The following is a 16,519-nucleotide window of genomic DNA, read 5'->3' as shown; positions in this document are numbered from 1 at the left end:
GCGCGCGCGCCCTGGCCACCTGCGGAGCCTCCAAAAAAAATAGTTTGCCCGAACTGGTACAGGCCAGATTAGCACAGAGTCCCGTTCGGTAGATGGCCACACGCGATGAACGCCGCGCCCCGTACTCACCCAGAGTACCACGACCAAGGCGGCCTGCCGTCCACCATGTTCCATGCCGCGCCGGCCTCTGTTGACGCGTACGACGACAACATGTCCACGATCCAACGTGCCGGGCTTCGCCAGACATCGCTTTCTGCGCACATCCAACAACAACAGAAAAAGAAGCACCGGCCGAAAACCATGATGTTGGGCGACCCGAACGCGTCGGGCAGCTCTCCCACGGCCTCCATGGCTCCTCCGTTTGCTCCTGCGATGGGCAATCACGGGTTCAGAGTCCAGTCCATGGGGAGTGTCGGAAGCGCGTCGAACTCGTCGCTGCCGTACGGATACCACGATTTCCAGCAGCCGGGCAGCCCGTACGGCGGCTCGCGGCATTCTCTGCCGGCGAATCGGTCGCCCACGATCTCTGGCTCGCCGACGACGTTAAATCCTGAATATATGAGATACGCTCCTCCGCCCGGCCCTGGGCCCGCTGCTGCGCAGTACGTGCCCAACAGGATCATCACGCCCGGTCTGCGGAAAGTCTCGCCGGCCACGCCGCCGGCGAATTCGGCGAACCACGCCGCGCGCGTCTCCATTAGCTCGGCCCTCTCGTTTATTGGATATTCTCCTAAAAAGGAGAATGGCGTCTTCACGCCGGACTCGTCGACGGGGAAGGCGCTGGAGGACGATTTTCCGGACGCCGTTGACGACGACGCGCCGCCGCTGAGTGAGCAGGTCGCTCAACTCAGACAGCGGGTCGAGGAGCTGGAGCTCGAGAAGACGCGGCTGGAAAAGGACAAGTCCAGCGAGCAGGAAAAATCAGACATGCTCGAGCAGCTGCTCAGCGAGAATGCGGCGCTGAAGGAGGAGTTGGAGGCCAAAAAAAGAGTTTCCGAGAGCAGCCTCGAGGAGGTGAGACAGATGCAGGAAAAGCTGGATCTCGCAAACCAGGAGATTACGTCGATGACGGCGGTGGTCGAGGCGGTGGTGGCCGCCCTTCCAGAGCATATAAAGAGCAAGGACCGGTTCCTGGACTTCGCTGCCAAGACGCAACTAGACCTACGGTTCAAAGACAAAATAGACACCACAGCAGCCGCTTTCAAGCAGGAGCAGGGCCCGATCGACACGGACGACAAAGTGCTGGACATGTTCCGTGAGGAGGTCAGGGCGCTGAGCGAGAAAGTGGCCCAGCTGGAGAAACGCAAGACAGAAACGGAAAAAATCCTCAAACACCACATATACACGGGGAACCAGACCATCAAGCAGCTGGCCCAGCGGAATCGCGCCGTTTCGAGCCCGGCAGGACCGAAGAAGGAGCTCAAGATCATCGACATCGTCCAGCCGACGCTCAGCGTCGCGGAGATGAAGACAGGCCGTGCTAGAAAATGACAAAATGGTATTGACCGCTATAAACGTACGCTGCTACACTCCGTCGTCGGGCCGCTGCTGTTCGCGCTCAATCTTGGAGCCCTTGTCCTGCAGGCTGTCGTAGCCCTTGAAGTTCTCTTTCACTTCCCGCTGGACGTGGTCCTTGTTGGACTGGAGTGTGTCCTTCAGCTCGGCAGCTTCCTGCGAGGCTTTCTGCGACAGGTCGTTTTTCTTGTCTCCAGCCTTGTCCTTGACGGTGGACACCTCCTCCTTGACGGTCTCGGCCACGTCTTCGGCCTTATCGAGCCCTGAGGCGAGCGTCTTTCCAACCTTGAGGTTGATGTCCTTGAGCACTTCCTTGGTGCTGTCGACGACGCCGCCGCGACAACGCTGCTGCAACACCGGTGCGTTTGCTGGGCGGACGGCTCTGACGGTTCTGAATGCGGTTCTGTACATGGCGATACTGTGGAGAGCCACCAGGGAAGGCCGGGGTTTATATACCTGGCGAAGTTTGCTGCAAGCAATCGACCGCAAATTCGATTGCGCGAGAGCAATTATATGACGACATTGTTTACCTACGTGGGCAATCTGATTCGCAGCGCGAGAGTTCGGCCAGTTTCGATCGAGCTGGGCCGCCACAGGCCCGCTGAGGCGGCCGTGCTGTCGTGCGTGGCGCCGTCGATCGACCGGACGTGGCGTCTGTCGCTCCCGGTTTCAGACCCCACCTGTACTATACTTAAGCATTATACAATACAGTTTCTCAGAGCACCAGCACACGCAGAATCCATGCGCAGATCGCCGATGGTCCCCTCAGCGTAGTTTGTGGATCTGGATATTTATTTTTCTGGGCTCTAAATTTTCCGTACTCTTTCCTCATGAGATTCCCGCCAAGACTGCTTCGAAGGCGGCTGCTCGCGTGCTACGCGCTGTGCGCGGTGCTGCTCGTGACGGCGTACGTCGTCCTGCGGAACCCTGCCCTCAAGACCCAGCAGCAGAAGACGAATGCCCGCCTGGTTTCGCGAGTAACCTCCTTGTTTGCAAGCAAGCTGGGACTCCGGTGCGACAGATTCACCTCGTACAAAGAGGACCCGCGCAAGCACTGGCAGTACTACGGCTACGACGAGAACGACAAAAACCTTGCGCAGAACGAGCTCAACAATCTGCTGTCCGTCACGGCTGACCAGGAGCACGAGCTGTCAAGGGTGCACTCTCTGCTGATGGAGACGTATCTGAGCGAGAAAGACTCGCTCTTCCGCAGTTTCCAGGACCTGTACGCCCGCCACTACGACGAAAAAAGCACCGGGATCGTCTACGTCTCCGGCAGGGAGTACTACTGGCTCACGATTCTCTCGATCAAATACATCCGCCACGAGCTCAAGGACCAGACCCCGATCGAGATCTTCATGCCCTTCTACGACAAAAACGACCATTTCTGCAACAAGATATCCATGGTGTTTCCCGACGTGTCGTGCTCCTACTTCAACAACTACCTGTCCACCAGAGCCGTGTCCAAGCTCAGTGGGTACCAGTACAAGGCATTGGCGCTGCTGCTCACCAAGTTCACCAACGTGCTGTACCTGGACTCCGACAACATCCCGCTCGAGCACCCGTCCAAGCTCTTCGAGGGCGAGAAGTACAACAAGCACGGCATGGTGTGCTGGCCCGACTTCTGGAAGCGGTCGACCCACCCGGCGTTCTACAGATCCAGCGGCCTCGACCGTCACAGCCACATAATCGCTGCCACGCCGTCGGTCGAGTCCGGCCAGATCATGGTGAACAAAAAGACGCATTTCAAAACCCTGCTTCTGGCATACTACTACAACCTCCACGGCCCAGACTTCTTCTATCCGCTGTTTTCGCAGGGCTTTCCCGGAGAAGGAGACAAGGAAACGTTCTACCTCGCCAGCAGAGTCACAGAGGAGGGCTCCTTCCTGATGACCGGCATCAAGACCAAGATTGTCGGATATATCGACGGCCAGAACCTGTTCCACGGCCAGTCGATACTGCAGATCGACCCGGACGACGTGCACAAGTACGCGTTTTTCCACTGCAACCACCCCAAACTCCAGGTCGACAAGCTCCCGAAAGCGTACTTCTTCGACCCGCAGACAAACACCAGGCGCAGATCGTGGCAGATCATGAGAGACGCCAAGAAAGATAGCAACGCGGGCGGCATGGTGACGCTCAAGAAGGGAATCAAGATCGACCTCGAGCTGCGCATCTGGACGCTGATCCACGAGCTGCTTGTTAGGGACTTCAAGGGCTTCAGGCTGTTTGAGAGCATCGGCAACGACGAGATGGGCGACGTTGTCAAGGAACACATCTACTTCCTCAAGAACCAGGGGACGCTGATTACGTAATGTCTACATAAACGATGGAAAAATATCTGGAAACCGCTTTCACAACCACCATGCTGCGACGGCTGTATTCCACAATTCTGGGCGCTCCGACGGGCAAACTGGCCAAGAGCGCTGCCGCCCTGACGACGACTGAGCTGCTGACGAAGGCCGGCTACGTGAGTCAGCCGAATGCCGGGCTGACCCACTGGCTTCCGCTTGGGCTGTCTACGATCCGCAACATCGAGGAGATCATCCGCAAACACCACGACAAGGCCGGGTGCCAGGAGGTGTCGCTGTCTGTGATGTCGCATCAGTCGCTGTGGGACAAAACCGGGCGCTGGCAGAACGAGGAGCTGTTCAAGGTGGGCGATTTCTGTCTGGCTGCCACGGCCGAGGAGGAGATGACACAGCTGGTCCAGCGGACGGCTGACAGCTACAGGAAGCTGCCTGTGATTGCGTACCAAATTGGCCGCAAGTATAGGAACGAAAAGCGGCCGCGCGGCGGGCTTCTACGCGGCAGAGAGTTTGTGATGAAGGATGCGTACTCGTTCGACGTGGACCAGTCCAGCGCGCTGCGGTCGTTCGAAAAAATGAACCAGGTGTACTACGACATTTTCAGGGAGCTGAACGTGCCGTTTGTGAAGGCCAATGCGGACTCTGGCGCGATTGGCGGCGACCTAAGCTACGAGTGGCATTTTCTCAGCGAGTCCGGCGAGGACACGCTTCTGGAGTGCGACGCGTGCGCTGTTGTGGGCAACGTCGAGCGCGTGCGGCCGCACATCGCGGCGGGCCGTTTTGCCGACGAGGCAGAGGTGAGCTACCATCTGACGGGCGACAACGATCTGTGTCTCATTTACTATCCTAAAGGCCGGACGGTGAACTTCAAGTTCCTAAAGGACGAGGATCTGGTGGAGCTGCGCACAGACGTCAGCTCGGAGGAGGCTGTGCGGACGTACAAGCAGTCTGGCGACGACGAGTTCAGGAATATTGTCCGGATCATGGACGTAGGCGTCGGCCCCGGCACGCTGCTACCAGACCTGGAGGTGGCGTACTCACGGTCGCGGATGACCACTTTTGAGGGCGTCCCGCTGACGGAGGCGCAGGCAGGGGACGGGTGCGCGCTGTGCAAGACGGGAACTCTGAAAAGTTTCAGGGGAATCGAGGTCGGCCACACGTTTTACCTGGGCAAACGGTACAGCGAGCCGTTGGACGCCGGGTTCGTGGACTCTGAGGGCCGCAAACAGCACTACGAAATGGGCTGCTACGGCATCGGCGTGAGCCGGCTGGTGGCGGCGATTGCGGAGGTCACAAGAGACGCAGACGGCCTGCGGTGGCCGGCCAGCGTGGCTCCGATCCAGGTGGACGTTGTCGTGGCTGGGTCCTACACGGGCGACCTTGGAGCAGTGGAAAAATTCTGCTCGCAGCTGGACGGGCTGCGGTACCGCGTCGACGCGACAGAGGGCCATCTGGGCGAGAAACTGGCGCGCTCAAAGCTGCTGGGCACGCCCCTGCAGGTAATTGTCGGCAAGCAGTACCCGAAGATCGAGATCGAGCTGCGCGGGCTCCGTCGCGACCTCGGGAAGCTCGAAGGGGAGGTCCAGCGGCAGCACGGCGTCGACAAACTGGTTGTCGACGTGGAAAAAGGACCGCAGATTGTGCACAAACTACTGAGTGTCATGTAAATAGAAATATATTAGTATATTATTTTGATGCCTGCCAGCAGCACTAGGCAAACTTGCCGGTCAGCTTGGCCAGCACGTGCAGCAGGACGACCGAGAAGATGAACGCAACGGCCAGCACAAGCACGACGAGAGGATCGATCTTGAAGCCCTGCGACTCGTCGGTGTAGATTTTCAGCATGGTGGACGACGAGCCTCCGGCGCCAGCAGCCCGTGTGGACGTTGGCTGGCTCTGCAGTTGCTGCTTGAGCTTGTTTTCTTGCGTGGCCTTTCTCTTGGCCAATGTCTTTGCACCTCCTGGAACGCTGCTCATGATGATATAGGAAAAAGTGGTGGAAAAAGTTCGTCAAGCGTCGCGTCGACGAGCAAAACCGGCGGGGAGTTAAATAGGGGCTCTTGCGCGCCGGCTGGCCGTTGCAGCGGGCACTGGGATGCTCTGGGCGAGACGAGACGAGTTCCAAGCCCCAGAGCTGCCCGCCGCCGCAGTCATCTTGTAAAGGCCCGTTCTAGCCCCCCCTTTCTTACCCTACCGAGAAGTGGCACAGCGAATAAAAAAAAAGATATAGTCAGGAATTTGTCCTGTTCTGTTCCCCGTCGAATATGTCTCTCCAGTCTCAGTCGCCCTCCTACGAGCAGGTACCTTTGGATGTCTCGGCCCCAGAATACAACAACCGCCATACGTCTGTGTCGTCCATGTCGTCTGCGTCCGGCTGCACCTCGTCCACCTATGGAGGTAATGCGTCCACGCAAGCGATGAACGCAAACACGACAGGAAACTCGGTTCTTTCTGGCCGCGTGTCTCAGAGCCGGCATTTCGGGCAGTACGGCACGTTCAACCCAAACTGGCTGCCGCAGCAAACAAACACCATGATGAACGTCACGCCATGGATAGAACAGCAGGCTCAGGTGGCACCTAGCATCAACATGTCGAGTCTCAACATGTCGTCGATGCCGAGCGAGCAGTCGCAGACGACAAATCTGAGCGTGCTGACCAACAAAAACAGCAGCAACTCGACCGTCAACGACAAAGGCGAGGAACGACAGCAGAGCACTGGGGCTCCTGTGTCGCCAAAGACCTCCCACCAGCCCCAAGAGTTTGAGAAGGACGAAGAGGACGTTATTCCCACCGCAATTGTGATCAAAAACATCCCCTTTGCAATCAAGAAAGAACAGTTGCTAGACGTAATGTCCAAGCTGAGCTTGCCATTACCGTATGCCTTTAATTACCATTTCGATAACGGAGTTTTCCGCGGACTTGCGTTTGCCAATTTCAACTCGACCGAGGAAACGTCCATGGTGGTGAACGTTTTGAACGGTCGGGAGATCGGCGGTAGAAAACTCAGGGTTGAGTACAAAAAGATGTTGCCGATGGTCGAAAGAGAGCGGATCGAGCGCGAGAAAAGAGAAAAACGTGGTCAATTGGAGGAACAGCACCGCTCCACCAGCGCAACCTCGCTGGCGTCTCTGTACAGCATCAGCTCGATGCCGAACTCTTCCACGCCGGCGCAGACCAACGTGTCGCTTCTCAACAACGCCGGCACTGCACACAAACTCATGCCAGACCGACTCTACGTGACTCTGAGTGCCCAGCCCCCTTCCTTACCGAGCAACGTGGACTTTAATGACCCTGAAACGTTAGAAATCTATTCCAAACTGATTGTTTTTAGAGACGAATTCAAGAACCCAACGCTTCCTGCCAGTGTCTCCGAACTGGCGTTCCCCTTGGCATCAATGAACTCCAATCAACGCAAAGTTATATCTGTTCTGTGCCAGTTTCTGAATCTGGTCGAGTCTTTCGAATCTGGCTTTATCACTGTGAAGAGATCCGAGCTGGGCGTCCAGAATACCGGAGGCACCTCCGTCACAGGCGTTGCTGGTACCTCTGTGTCTTCCGCTGCGACCCCGGCAACAGGCACGCAGCCGGCCTTCCCGCCTTCTTTGATCCGGTCGCAGTCGCACAACCTTGTGAGCACGGCGTCTCCGCTGTCCATGAATGCTGGTAGATATAGACAGCAGTCTCCTCGGATCGTGACGCAGCAGCCCCAGCCAAACACATTTGCACAGCCGCAGCAGTTACAGAGCGCCATCTCTTCGCCGAACATTTTCCAATTGCAGCATCAGAACCCGTCCACTCTGCACCACTCGTCCTCTGCTGCGTCTCTGAACCTTCTGCGTGCCAACGGGCAGACTCCTCTAGGCCAGCAGCTTAGCGGTGGCACGTCTGGAGCTCGTGGGGGCGGACTTCCCTCGCTCGGTGGAAATGCAGCCTTTTTCGGACAGGCTCAATTCACGAACACTGGACTTACCAGCAAGATGGACGACATATTCATTGGCATGGAGAACCTGAGTTTTGAGAGATGATTTATGAGATTTTCACGGTACGCCCACTTATGTGTAACGAGTGTTTATTACGAAAAGTAAAAATGAATATTTTATACTAAATCTTTTTTCATGTTAAGACAGAGAAAGCAGCTACAGGACGAGACCGTCTCCAAGGAGCATGTCGAGGGGTCGGAGAACGCCCAAGCCAGCGCACAGACGACTAGCGTTTGGCCGGTCTTGGCGGCGCTGGAGGCCATCGTGGGGCCTATTTTGCTTACGGTGCTGGCGGCCTATCTTCGATTGTACGGCCTTGAAAAGAACCCCTACGTCGTCTGGGACGAGGCGCATTTTGGCAAGTTTGGCTCGCAGTATCTCAAGCACGAGTACTACCACGACGTGCATCCTCCTTTGGGCAAAATGCTCTGCGGACTAAGCGAGTATCTTGCCGGCTTTAATGGATCTATCGAAAATTTCAATTTTGAGAGCGGGAGCAGATACCCCGTTGCATTTCACTATGCGCTGGTCAGATGGTACGGCTCGTGGTTTGGCACTTTGGTGGTGCCCGTTTGCTACTTTACGTGCAAACAAATGGGCTATTCGCTGCTGACCACGTATCTTATCTCGTTGATGTGCTGTTTGGAACTGTCGTACATTTCGCTGAGCAAGTTCATCCTGCTGGACTCGTCGCTGCTGTTTTTCACGGCCACCACGCTGTACTGTCTTGCGAAGCTGCACAGTCTGCGGAACAGGGAATTTTCGACGCGGTGGATCGGCTGGCTCTGCACTACTGGAGTCTCCATAGGATGTGTGTGCTCCGTGAAATGGGTGGGTCTGTTTGTCACGACTCTAGTGGGGCTGTACACTATTCTGGAGCTGTGGCTGAAGTTCTGGAGCCCGAGCTTCAAATTGCACAGATACGCGAAAAGCTGGGTTTACAGAGTCGCTGGCCTTATCGTGCTCCCGTTTCTGGTGTACCTAATTTTTTTCAAGATCCACTTTGGACTTCTGTACAAGCCGGGCTCCGGAACCGGCTCACTGTCGTCGCTGTACCAAGCCAGCATGCAGGACACCGACGTGGGGAACTACCCGCGGAACTTGGCGATCGGCTCGAAGGTCACCATCCGTTCACAGGGCAAGTCGCCCAACCTGCTCCACTCGCACCCGTCCAGATATCCTGCCGGCTCGGAGCAGCACCAGGTGACGACGTACGGGTTCAAGGACGCGAACAACAACTTTGTCGTGCGGCCGGCTAGAACACAGCGGAACTACGGTCCGTTCATCCAGGACGGAGACGCCGTCAGGCTGCAGCACGAGCTCACCGGGGCCAACCTCCACTCGCACGCCATCCACGCACACGTCTCTGACAGGTACTGGGAGGTGAGCGGGTACGGCGACGAGACGGTCGGCGACGCCAAGGACGACTGGGTGGTGGAGATAGTCGAGCAACTGCACTCGGGAAATAAAAGCTACGCTGCTACCGAAAATGGGCCCGAGTTCTACAACACGGTGCATCCGCTCACGACGACCTTCAAGCTGCGCCACAAGGTGCTGGGCTGCTACCTCGCCACCACAGGCGAGTCGTACCCGACGTGGGGCTTCAAGCAGGGCGAGGTGGTGTGTCGTCCGGACACAAAGCTGCCGTTCGACAGATCGACGTTGTGGAACGTCGAGATGCACGAGAACGACGACCTCGCCGTCGAGAGCGACTACGTGTACCCGAGCCCGCGGTTTCTGGTGGACTTCTTCATGGTGCAGCACGGCATGCTTGCGTCGAACAACGCGCTGGTGCCCGACGTGCACAAGCACGACGAGATTGCGTCGTTCTGGTGGCAGTGGCCGTTTGCGCTCGTGGGGCTGCGCATGTGCTCGTGGGGGCCCCACGTGACCAAGTACTACCTGCTGAGCCACCCGTTCACGACGTGGTTCTCCACGGCGTGTCTGGGCGGGTTTGTGCTGCTGGCGGTGCGCCTGCTGCTGCTCTGGCAGCGGCAAGAACTGGCAGTTCCGGCCGACCAGCTCTGGAAACTCACGATCTGTGGCGCCGTGCCGTTTGCTGGCTGGCTGCTGCACTACTTTCCGTTCATCGTGATGGGCCGTGTCACCTACGTGCACCACTACATGCCTGCTCTGTATTTTGCCATGTACGTGGCTGGGTTTGTGGTGGAGTACGTAGCTGGCTCGTCGCGGGCCAGATACGCGGTCTACGGTGTTCTGTACGCTCTTGTCGGGTACCTGTTCTGGTACTTCAGCCCGTTGTGTCTCGGGATGGCCGGCCGGGCGTCGGAGTACGCTTACCTAAACTGGCTCCCGGGTTGGAATATCGCGAACTGATTTTTTATTTACGTTCGCGAACGCGTTCCAAAATTGCATGGAAAAAAAAAACATTAACACTAACACCCTCAACACGCTGAACATTTCTCATTGCTCTTCTTTGCATGTTTTACTCTGAACAACTGCTCTCTCGCGAAGGCCCGCTGGCGTACGTGTGGCTGGCCGCAAACCTCGAGAAGAAGCTCACGAAACACCAGCTGCTCAACACAGATATCGCCGAGAGCACGAGGGCGATTGTGTCCAGCAGCAGCGTGTCCACAGAACCGCTGGCGCTGCGGTTGACGGGCCAGCTGCTGTACGGAGTGGTGCGGATCTATTCGCGCAAGGCGAAGTATCTGCTGGACGACGTGACGGACGCGATTCTGAAGCTCAAGTCGTCGTTCAGGGCGTCGCAGTCGGTCATCCTGCCGGCCGAGTCGACCGTCCTGCCGTCGATGCGGGCCGTCACGCTGCAGGACACGGTCACTGAGACCGACCTGCTGTACCAGGAGCCGCTGAACTTCGACGACATATTCAGCACTCAGCGATCGACGCAGCCGACGCAGCTGCCCGAGGAGTCCACCACCTTCGACCGCTCGGTGGAAGTTCCGCGGCGCGCCGAGGTCGACGAGCTCGACGGCGTCCAGGACGATCTCGAGCTGAACCTCGATTTCGACCTCGGCGACGCCATGGACGTCGACCGTGACGCGTCGGTCGAGCTGGGCAGGGCCGGCGACGACGCCAACGCGTCGCAGCAGCTGAACGACGTGCCGGACTTCGAGCTGCCGGACTTCCGCGAGCCCGTGCTCGAGATTGACGAAAACGAGCCGGCCACGCCCGGCCACGGCGACCCGCTGGGGCCGGAAGTCCAGATCGAGACGATCCCCGACAAGCGCACGAGACGGCCGCCTGTGTTTGAGAACGTCGACGTGGTGCGCACGTCGCGCAAGCGCGTCGTCATGGACGAGCAAATCGAGATTCCGGGCGAGCTGATCCGCCAGTACCAGGCCAGCTACCCTGCGCCGCCGGTGGCCGATGAGCGGGCAGGAGACTTGGAAAAAGTGGCGGAGCTCGCGAGACCGCGGTGTCTGACGTTCGGCGCGCTCGAAATGCCTGTGGTGAAGAAGAGGCGCACGGAGCAGGGCGAGCAGGCCCCGCAAAACGACGCCAGTCTGCAGCTGCCATCGTTCGACGTTGGGGCGGAGGACGCCGCGGTCGAGGAGCTGGCCGAGCCCGCTGCGCCGCAGGACGTGCCCGAGCTCGACGAGGAGCTCGAGTCGTTCGAGACGAACAACCTCGGCGACTCGCAAACGGTGTCACGTGCCACCGCGAAGGTCGCCGAGCAGGTGCGCGCGCTGCTCGCAGACACGCCGGCCACCACGTTCAGCGAGCTGATGGCCCGCGACATGGACTCGGCCGAGCCGCTGTCGCGCAACCCGAAGAGAGAGGCCACGCGGACGTTTTTCGAGCTGCTGGTGCTTGCAACGGGCGACTCGGTCGAGCTGAGCCAGGACCGGCTGTTTGGCGAGATCGGCATCTCTGCGCGCGCAGGACTCGCTGTGTAACGAATACATTAGTGCTATCTACAGTATTTCGAGGTAGACGCGGCCGTCGGCCGCTCCGCACGCGACAGCACGCCCGTCGGGGCTCCACTCGACCCTGTTGAGCGGCACCCCCAGGTTCATGGACCCGAGACTCGCGTGTCTGTTTGCGGCCAGATTCCAGAACTCGACGGCCCCGTCGGGCCCCACGGTGACAAACGTCTGCGGCTCGCGGCCCAGGCTCACGTCGGCGACGAGGTTCGAGGTGTGGATCGTGTGGAGCTCGCCGTTCTCCAACACCTTCACTTTGTAGTCCAGGGCGCACGAGACAGCCGTTTGCGCGTCGTGGTCAATGCACACCACCGGCAGCGGGCACGCGGTCGCAGACAGCAGCTGCAGTGCGGCCGGGTCGTCCAGCGACCCGAGCTCGACCCGGTACACCCTGCCCGTGGAAAGACCCAGCAGCAGGTGGTTCTGTTTGATGGAGCACGCCGTGATGTGGAATTTCTCGCCGAGCGCAAGCCGGGAGCGCGAGATGGCCGTCATGAGGTTCTTGGAGTGAACAGAAACCGCGCCGTCGGACGAAACGCCCACCACCGAGTTCGAGGTCTCTAAAATGGCCACCACGGGATACTTGCCGGAGCTGGCCGTCGAGGCAACCGGATACTTGGTGGACGAGTCGAACTCGTACAGGTACAGTCTGCCGTCGACGCCGCCGGCGAGCAGCTGGTTCGAGCGCGACTTGACAAACTTCACGACGGCGACGTCTGTGTAGGTCTGGAGACTGAATTCGGGTGCGAGGGTGCGAGTGTTCCAGACGACGATACAACACGGTCTGTGTGTGCCGCTGTACGCGGCAGCGACGAGCTCCGGGTAGTGGGGCGACCAGTCGACCGACGAGACGGCCATCGACGCAACGGCGTCGCTGAAGAGCAGTTTTTGCGCCGTCACAAACGCGCTGCTCACGCCGGGCTCTTCTTTGGCAGCCGCGTAGACACTGTTCCTGTTTTCGTTCTGGGGCGGGATCGGAGACCCCAGGAGCGGCGTCAGGTCTGGCTTGTAGGCCTGGGCCTGCAGTTTGAGCTCGAACTCGCGCTGCAGCTGCTCGCGGATCTCCCGTTCGAGCTTTTGGCGTATCTCTTGTTCCAGCTGTCTGCGATCCTGTTCGTCGTCCGTGGATGTGGATTTCTCCAGCAGGACGGGCGGGTCGACGTGGCTCTGCGCAGGGACGAAGTCGTTTGAAGCGTCTGTGCGGGCCGGCTCCGACAGAACGGGCTTTGGGGCACGTTGGACTGGCTCGTTCTCCTTGTTGTTGTGTTCGTCTTGCTCCGTGCTGGATATTCTCTGAGGCCCCGGCTTCGATGTGTCCGCTATGTGGGCCTCTCGCGCCAGCCGCTTCCGTCGCAGCTCCTCCAGTTTGGCGCGTTTGGCCTCCAGGGCTGCTCTGCGGTCCATCAAACGAAAATAATAAAATAAAATAAATAAATCAAAATAATTCGGATAATACATGAATTTCGACGACATCCTCAAGGAGTTCGAGGCGTCGAAGCGACCGGGCTACAACGAGGACGAGCTGCGCGCCGAGGACGTGCGGCGGCTGCTGGACGCCTGGGTCAAAGAGCGCACCATACCGGAGCTGCTGCCGTACGAGCAGGAGCTAATCGATCGCATCCTGATCCGCATCCGCAAGCAGATCGAGCTGATCGAGATGAACTCGATCGAGCTGCAGACGCACGAGCGAGAAATTAAGCTGCGGCTCGTGGTGATCGAGTCCGAGCTCGACCGCGTCCAATTCATCATCAGATCGTACACCCGAACGCGACTCCAGAAAATCGACAAGTACTCGCTCTACATCCGCTCGAGCGACCAGGAAACCGCCAAACTCAGCAACAACGAATTCGCGTACATGGAGCGCCACCTCGAACTGCTGCTGGAGCTGTACAACTCGCAGTTCATGAAAAACCTGCCGGAGTCGTTGCAGGCCATCGACGAGACCGGGGGCGGCATGTCGATGGTCGACGAGCCGGACCTGGACCGTCCCGTGTTTGTGCAGGCGACGGCCGAGAACGTCGTCGAGGTGGACGACGAGGAGATCGAGCTCACGAAAAACGGCATCTACGTGGTGCGCTACCGCGCGGTGAAGGACCTGGTGCAGACAGGCGATGTACGGGTGTTGTAGCTAGCGTAAAATAATTCCTGTATTTATGTCCCACGAGTCGGAAAAGTCGCTCGACAGGCCCGCCGAGCGCGCGCAGGACCGGCCGTTGAGCAGCTCGCCGAGCGCCGTGTTTGTCATGGACCACCACCGGCGCCCCAGCGGGCAGTTTCCGCGCATGGCGTTCAACATCTACGGCCTGTCCGCCAACACAAGCCCCAGCCCGTCCTCGTCGGTGAGCCACGCGGTGCCGGCGTCGTCGCTCTCGATCCTGCCGTCGTCGGTGCCCGCATCGAAACACCACGCGGAGTCCAACAAAACGCGGCTCCACAGCGTCAACGAGATCCTCGCGTGCGCCAAGTCCAACGAGACACCCAACCTGTTTGTGATCGGCGGGCCGAAGGCGCTGCAGCTGGTGAAAGTCGCGTCGAGCGAGATCAGCGTCGAGTACGACCTCGTCGCGCCCAACGGGGGCTCCCGCAGCAACAAGTACGGCCTCGTTGCCGACGCCAAGTTCGGCTACCAGCAGTACGGCAGAAACATCGCCATTTCGACGCTCTCGGGCTCTATTCACATCTACAACCTCGACCGCGGCACGCGCGTGCGCACCACGTTCAGCGACCACCAGCGCGCGGTCAACTCCATCGACTTCAATCCGCTCAGCCCGCACACGCTGCTGTCCGGGTCGCAGGACGGCAAGATGAAGATCTGGGACCTGCGCACGAAAAACACCAGGGCGCAGCTCACGATCCACGGCAACTCCGACGCCGTGCGCTGTGTGCAGTTCAGCCCGCGCACCGCGCGCCATTTCTGCAGCATTGCCGACTCCGGCGTGATCCAGAAGTGGGACTTGCGCAAACCGTCCGCGTTCGAGCGGAAGCTCAACGCGCACACGGGGCCAGGGCTCACGCTCGACTGGCACCCGGAGCTCGACTACCTCATCAGCGGGGGCCGCGACAAGCAGCTGCAGGTGTGGAACATGGGGCCCGGCAGCGACCACCAGCGTGAGCCGGATCACGTGATCAACACGCCGGGCCCGGTCTCGAAGGTGAGCTGGTGCCGCGGGCGGGGCAACGGCTCGGTGCTGACGACGGACGTGGCGACCTGCTTCCTGAACGACGACCCGTGCATCCAGATCTGGAGCCTGGCGCGCAAGCACTTGCCGAAAAACGTGATCGAGCTGCACACGAACCAGGTGACCGGGCTGGTGTGGAAAACTCCCAGGTACCTGGTCAGCGCGTCCAAGGATAAGACGCTGGTGCAGCACGACGTGAGCACAGAGCCGCGCCTCGTCGACACGCTGCCGACGATGGCCGCTGCGTGGGACAGCCAGGCGGGTGCACGGCTGACGTTTGTGAGCCAGGACCGCAACCAGTTCGACGAGACCGAAGAGCCAGTACCCTGCGACCCGTACCACCCGACGTCGCCCAATCTCGTGGCCAAAGCGCGGCCGGCGCTGCCACGGCAGCTGTCGCAGCTCCAGCGGGCGGTGCGGTCCCCGTACGCACTGCAGGCGGACATTCCGATCCCCGACAACGACACCGACGTCTTCAGGTTTCTGAGTGCAAACTATCTCGTGCAAGTTCCAGACGGCATGGATCTGCTGCAAGTGTGCGACTACAACGCATCGGTAGCCGCTGCGGCAGGCCGGTACCGCGACTGCCAGGTGTGGAAGACGATCGAGGGCAGTATTCTGTGGGAAGAGAACGAGAAGGTGGTCCAGGGTCTGCAGGAGTTCCATCTGGAGGAGCGCGACGGGGCGGTGCGGACCGAGAGCCGGTCGAGCTTGAACAACAGCGACCATCTGAGCACGTCTGTGGAGTCGTACGACGGGGGAATGCGCCGGGACGAGCAGTTTGGGTTCGCGGCGCACGCAAACGAAAACGAGAACGCCATCGTGGACGACGACGACGAGAGCGCGGGTCACGTGACACATGCGATCGACATCAAGCGCGCGTCGGACTCGCTGGCGCGGCACACGTTCTCGTTCACCGGGACGAGCGTCGACCTCGACAACGAGAAGCTGCAACTCTCGGGCTCGCCGCACTCGAAGTACAGGTCCAAGAAGCTGTCGGTGACGCAGATGGCGTCGTTGAGCTCGTCACCGGGCAAGAGCCACCGGCTGCTACCAAAAGAGGTGCCAGTGTCGAAGGAGCCGGCGACGCCGTGGAACCCGGCGGACCTGGTGCGCCAGGCGGCTGTGTACAGCAGCACACAGGGCGACGCGACGATGTGCGCGACGTTGGCCTTGCTGTTTGGAAAACGGTACCCCAGGGCGCTGTCTGAAACAGAGTGCCAGGACTGGATCCTCACGTACCACGACCTGCTGCAGCGGCGGTGTCTTTTTGCCGAGAGCGCCAACGTGCTGAAGACGGCGGCGACGCAGTACGAGCTGTTCACCAAGATCGGCCAGTCGCAGACGTCGTTCCGGCTGTTCTGCCAGCACTGCAATACGCCGATTTTGAACGAGCACAGCAAAAACATGTGGCTGCAGGACCCGGAGATCGAGTTTGGCTTCTGGTACTGCGACCGGTGCGGCAAGACGCAGGGCGGATGCATCTACTGCAACGAGCCCGTCAAGGGTGCGTGCGTGGTTCTGGAGCCGTGCGGCCACAAGGGCCACTTCGGGTGTCTGCGCACCTGGTTTGTCGGCAACATGGAGGACTGCTGTCCCGGGTGCGGCACCGAGTGCGTCAAATAGAC

The 16,519-nt window shown here is 59.5% G+C and overlaps 11 protein-coding genes across 11 annotated transcripts; 8 read left to right on the top strand and 3 right to left on the bottom strand.

Annotated features, from left to right (window-relative positions):
* Positions 1-105: 105 nt before the first annotated feature.
* Positions 106-1,491, top strand: KL911_002330 (uncharacterized protein; the record flags this gene model as incomplete). Its single annotated transcript, XM_043197388.1, has 1 exon — positions 106-1,491. The coding sequence occupies one exon, from the start codon at positions 106-108 to the stop codon at positions 1,489-1,491; it is 1,386 nt and encodes a 461-aa protein (XP_043054610.1).
* Positions 1,492-1,524: 33 nt separating this feature from the next.
* On the bottom strand, positions 1,525-2,258 carry KL911_002329 (uncharacterized protein; the record flags this gene model as incomplete). Its single annotated transcript, XM_043197386.1, has 2 exons — positions 1,525-2,116; positions 2,248-2,258. The coding sequence occupies 2 exons, from the start codon at positions 2,256-2,258 to the stop codon at positions 1,525-1,527; spliced, it is 603 nt and encodes a 200-aa protein (XP_043054609.1).
* Positions 2,259-2,345: 87 nt separating this feature from the next.
* KL911_002328 (uncharacterized protein) lies at positions 2,346-3,830 on the top strand (the record flags this gene model as incomplete). Its single annotated transcript, XM_043197385.1, has 1 exon — positions 2,346-3,830. The coding sequence occupies one exon, from the start codon at positions 2,346-2,348 to the stop codon at positions 3,828-3,830; it is 1,485 nt and encodes a 494-aa protein (XP_043054608.1).
* Positions 3,831-3,880: 50 nt separating this feature from the next.
* KL911_002327 (uncharacterized protein) lies at positions 3,881-5,491 on the top strand (the record flags this gene model as incomplete). The annotated part of the gene is made up of 1 exon (XM_043197384.1): positions 3,881-5,491. One exon carries the CDS (start codon positions 3,881-3,883, stop codon positions 5,489-5,491), a length of 1,611 nt encoding a protein of 536 aa, XP_043054607.1.
* A 43-nt stretch (positions 5,492-5,534) lies between these two features.
* On the bottom strand, positions 5,535-5,801 carry KL911_002326 (uncharacterized protein; the record flags this gene model as incomplete). Its single annotated transcript, XM_043197383.1, has 1 exon — positions 5,535-5,801. The coding sequence occupies one exon, from the start codon at positions 5,799-5,801 to the stop codon at positions 5,535-5,537; it is 267 nt and encodes an 88-aa protein (XP_043054606.1).
* A 287-nt stretch (positions 5,802-6,088) lies between these two features.
* Positions 6,089-7,849, top strand: KL911_002325 (uncharacterized protein; the record flags this gene model as incomplete). Its single annotated transcript, XM_043197382.1, has 1 exon — positions 6,089-7,849. The coding sequence occupies one exon, from the start codon at positions 6,089-6,091 to the stop codon at positions 7,847-7,849; it is 1,761 nt and encodes a 586-aa protein (XP_043054605.1).
* Positions 7,850-7,939: 90 nt separating this feature from the next.
* Positions 7,940-10,141, top strand: KL911_002324 (uncharacterized protein; the record flags this gene model as incomplete). The annotated part of the gene is made up of 1 exon (XM_043197381.1): positions 7,940-10,141. One exon carries the CDS (start codon positions 7,940-7,942, stop codon positions 10,139-10,141), a length of 2,202 nt encoding a protein of 733 aa, XP_043054604.1.
* A 104-nt stretch (positions 10,142-10,245) lies between these two features.
* On the top strand, positions 10,246-11,685 carry KL911_002323 (uncharacterized protein; the record flags this gene model as incomplete). Its single annotated transcript, XM_043197380.1, has 1 exon — positions 10,246-11,685. The coding sequence occupies one exon, from the start codon at positions 10,246-10,248 to the stop codon at positions 11,683-11,685; it is 1,440 nt and encodes a 479-aa protein (XP_043054603.1).
* Positions 11,686-11,703: 18 nt separating this feature from the next.
* Positions 11,704-13,116, bottom strand: KL911_002322 (uncharacterized protein; the record flags this gene model as incomplete). The annotated part of the gene is made up of 1 exon (XM_043197379.1): positions 11,704-13,116. The coding sequence occupies one exon, from the start codon at positions 13,114-13,116 to the stop codon at positions 11,704-11,706; it is 1,413 nt and encodes a 470-aa protein (XP_043054602.1).
* Positions 13,117-13,168: 52 nt separating this feature from the next.
* Positions 13,169-13,840, top strand: KL911_002321 (uncharacterized protein; the record flags this gene model as incomplete). The annotated part of the gene is made up of 1 exon (XM_043197378.1): positions 13,169-13,840. The coding sequence occupies one exon, from the start codon at positions 13,169-13,171 to the stop codon at positions 13,838-13,840; it is 672 nt and encodes a 223-aa protein (XP_043054601.1).
* A 25-nt stretch (positions 13,841-13,865) lies between these two features.
* On the top strand, positions 13,866-16,517 carry KL911_002320 (uncharacterized protein; the record flags this gene model as incomplete). Its single annotated transcript, XM_043197377.1, has 1 exon — positions 13,866-16,517. One exon carries the CDS (start codon positions 13,866-13,868, stop codon positions 16,515-16,517), a length of 2,652 nt encoding a protein of 883 aa, XP_043054600.1.
* Between the last annotated feature and the right edge of the window lie 2 nt (positions 16,518-16,519).

Source organism: Ogataea haglerorum, assembly GCF_019207285.1.
Source record: "Ogataea haglerorum isolate 81-453-3 chromosome Unknown 81-453-3_NODE_6_length_583072_cov_95.821986, whole genome shotgun sequence".
Lineage (NCBI taxonomy): Eukaryota > Fungi > Ascomycota > Pichiomycetes > Pichiales > Pichiaceae > Ogataea > Ogataea haglerorum.
The sequence above is the reverse complement of the archived record's forward strand: the minus strand, read 5'-3'. Positions and strand labels throughout refer to the sequence as shown.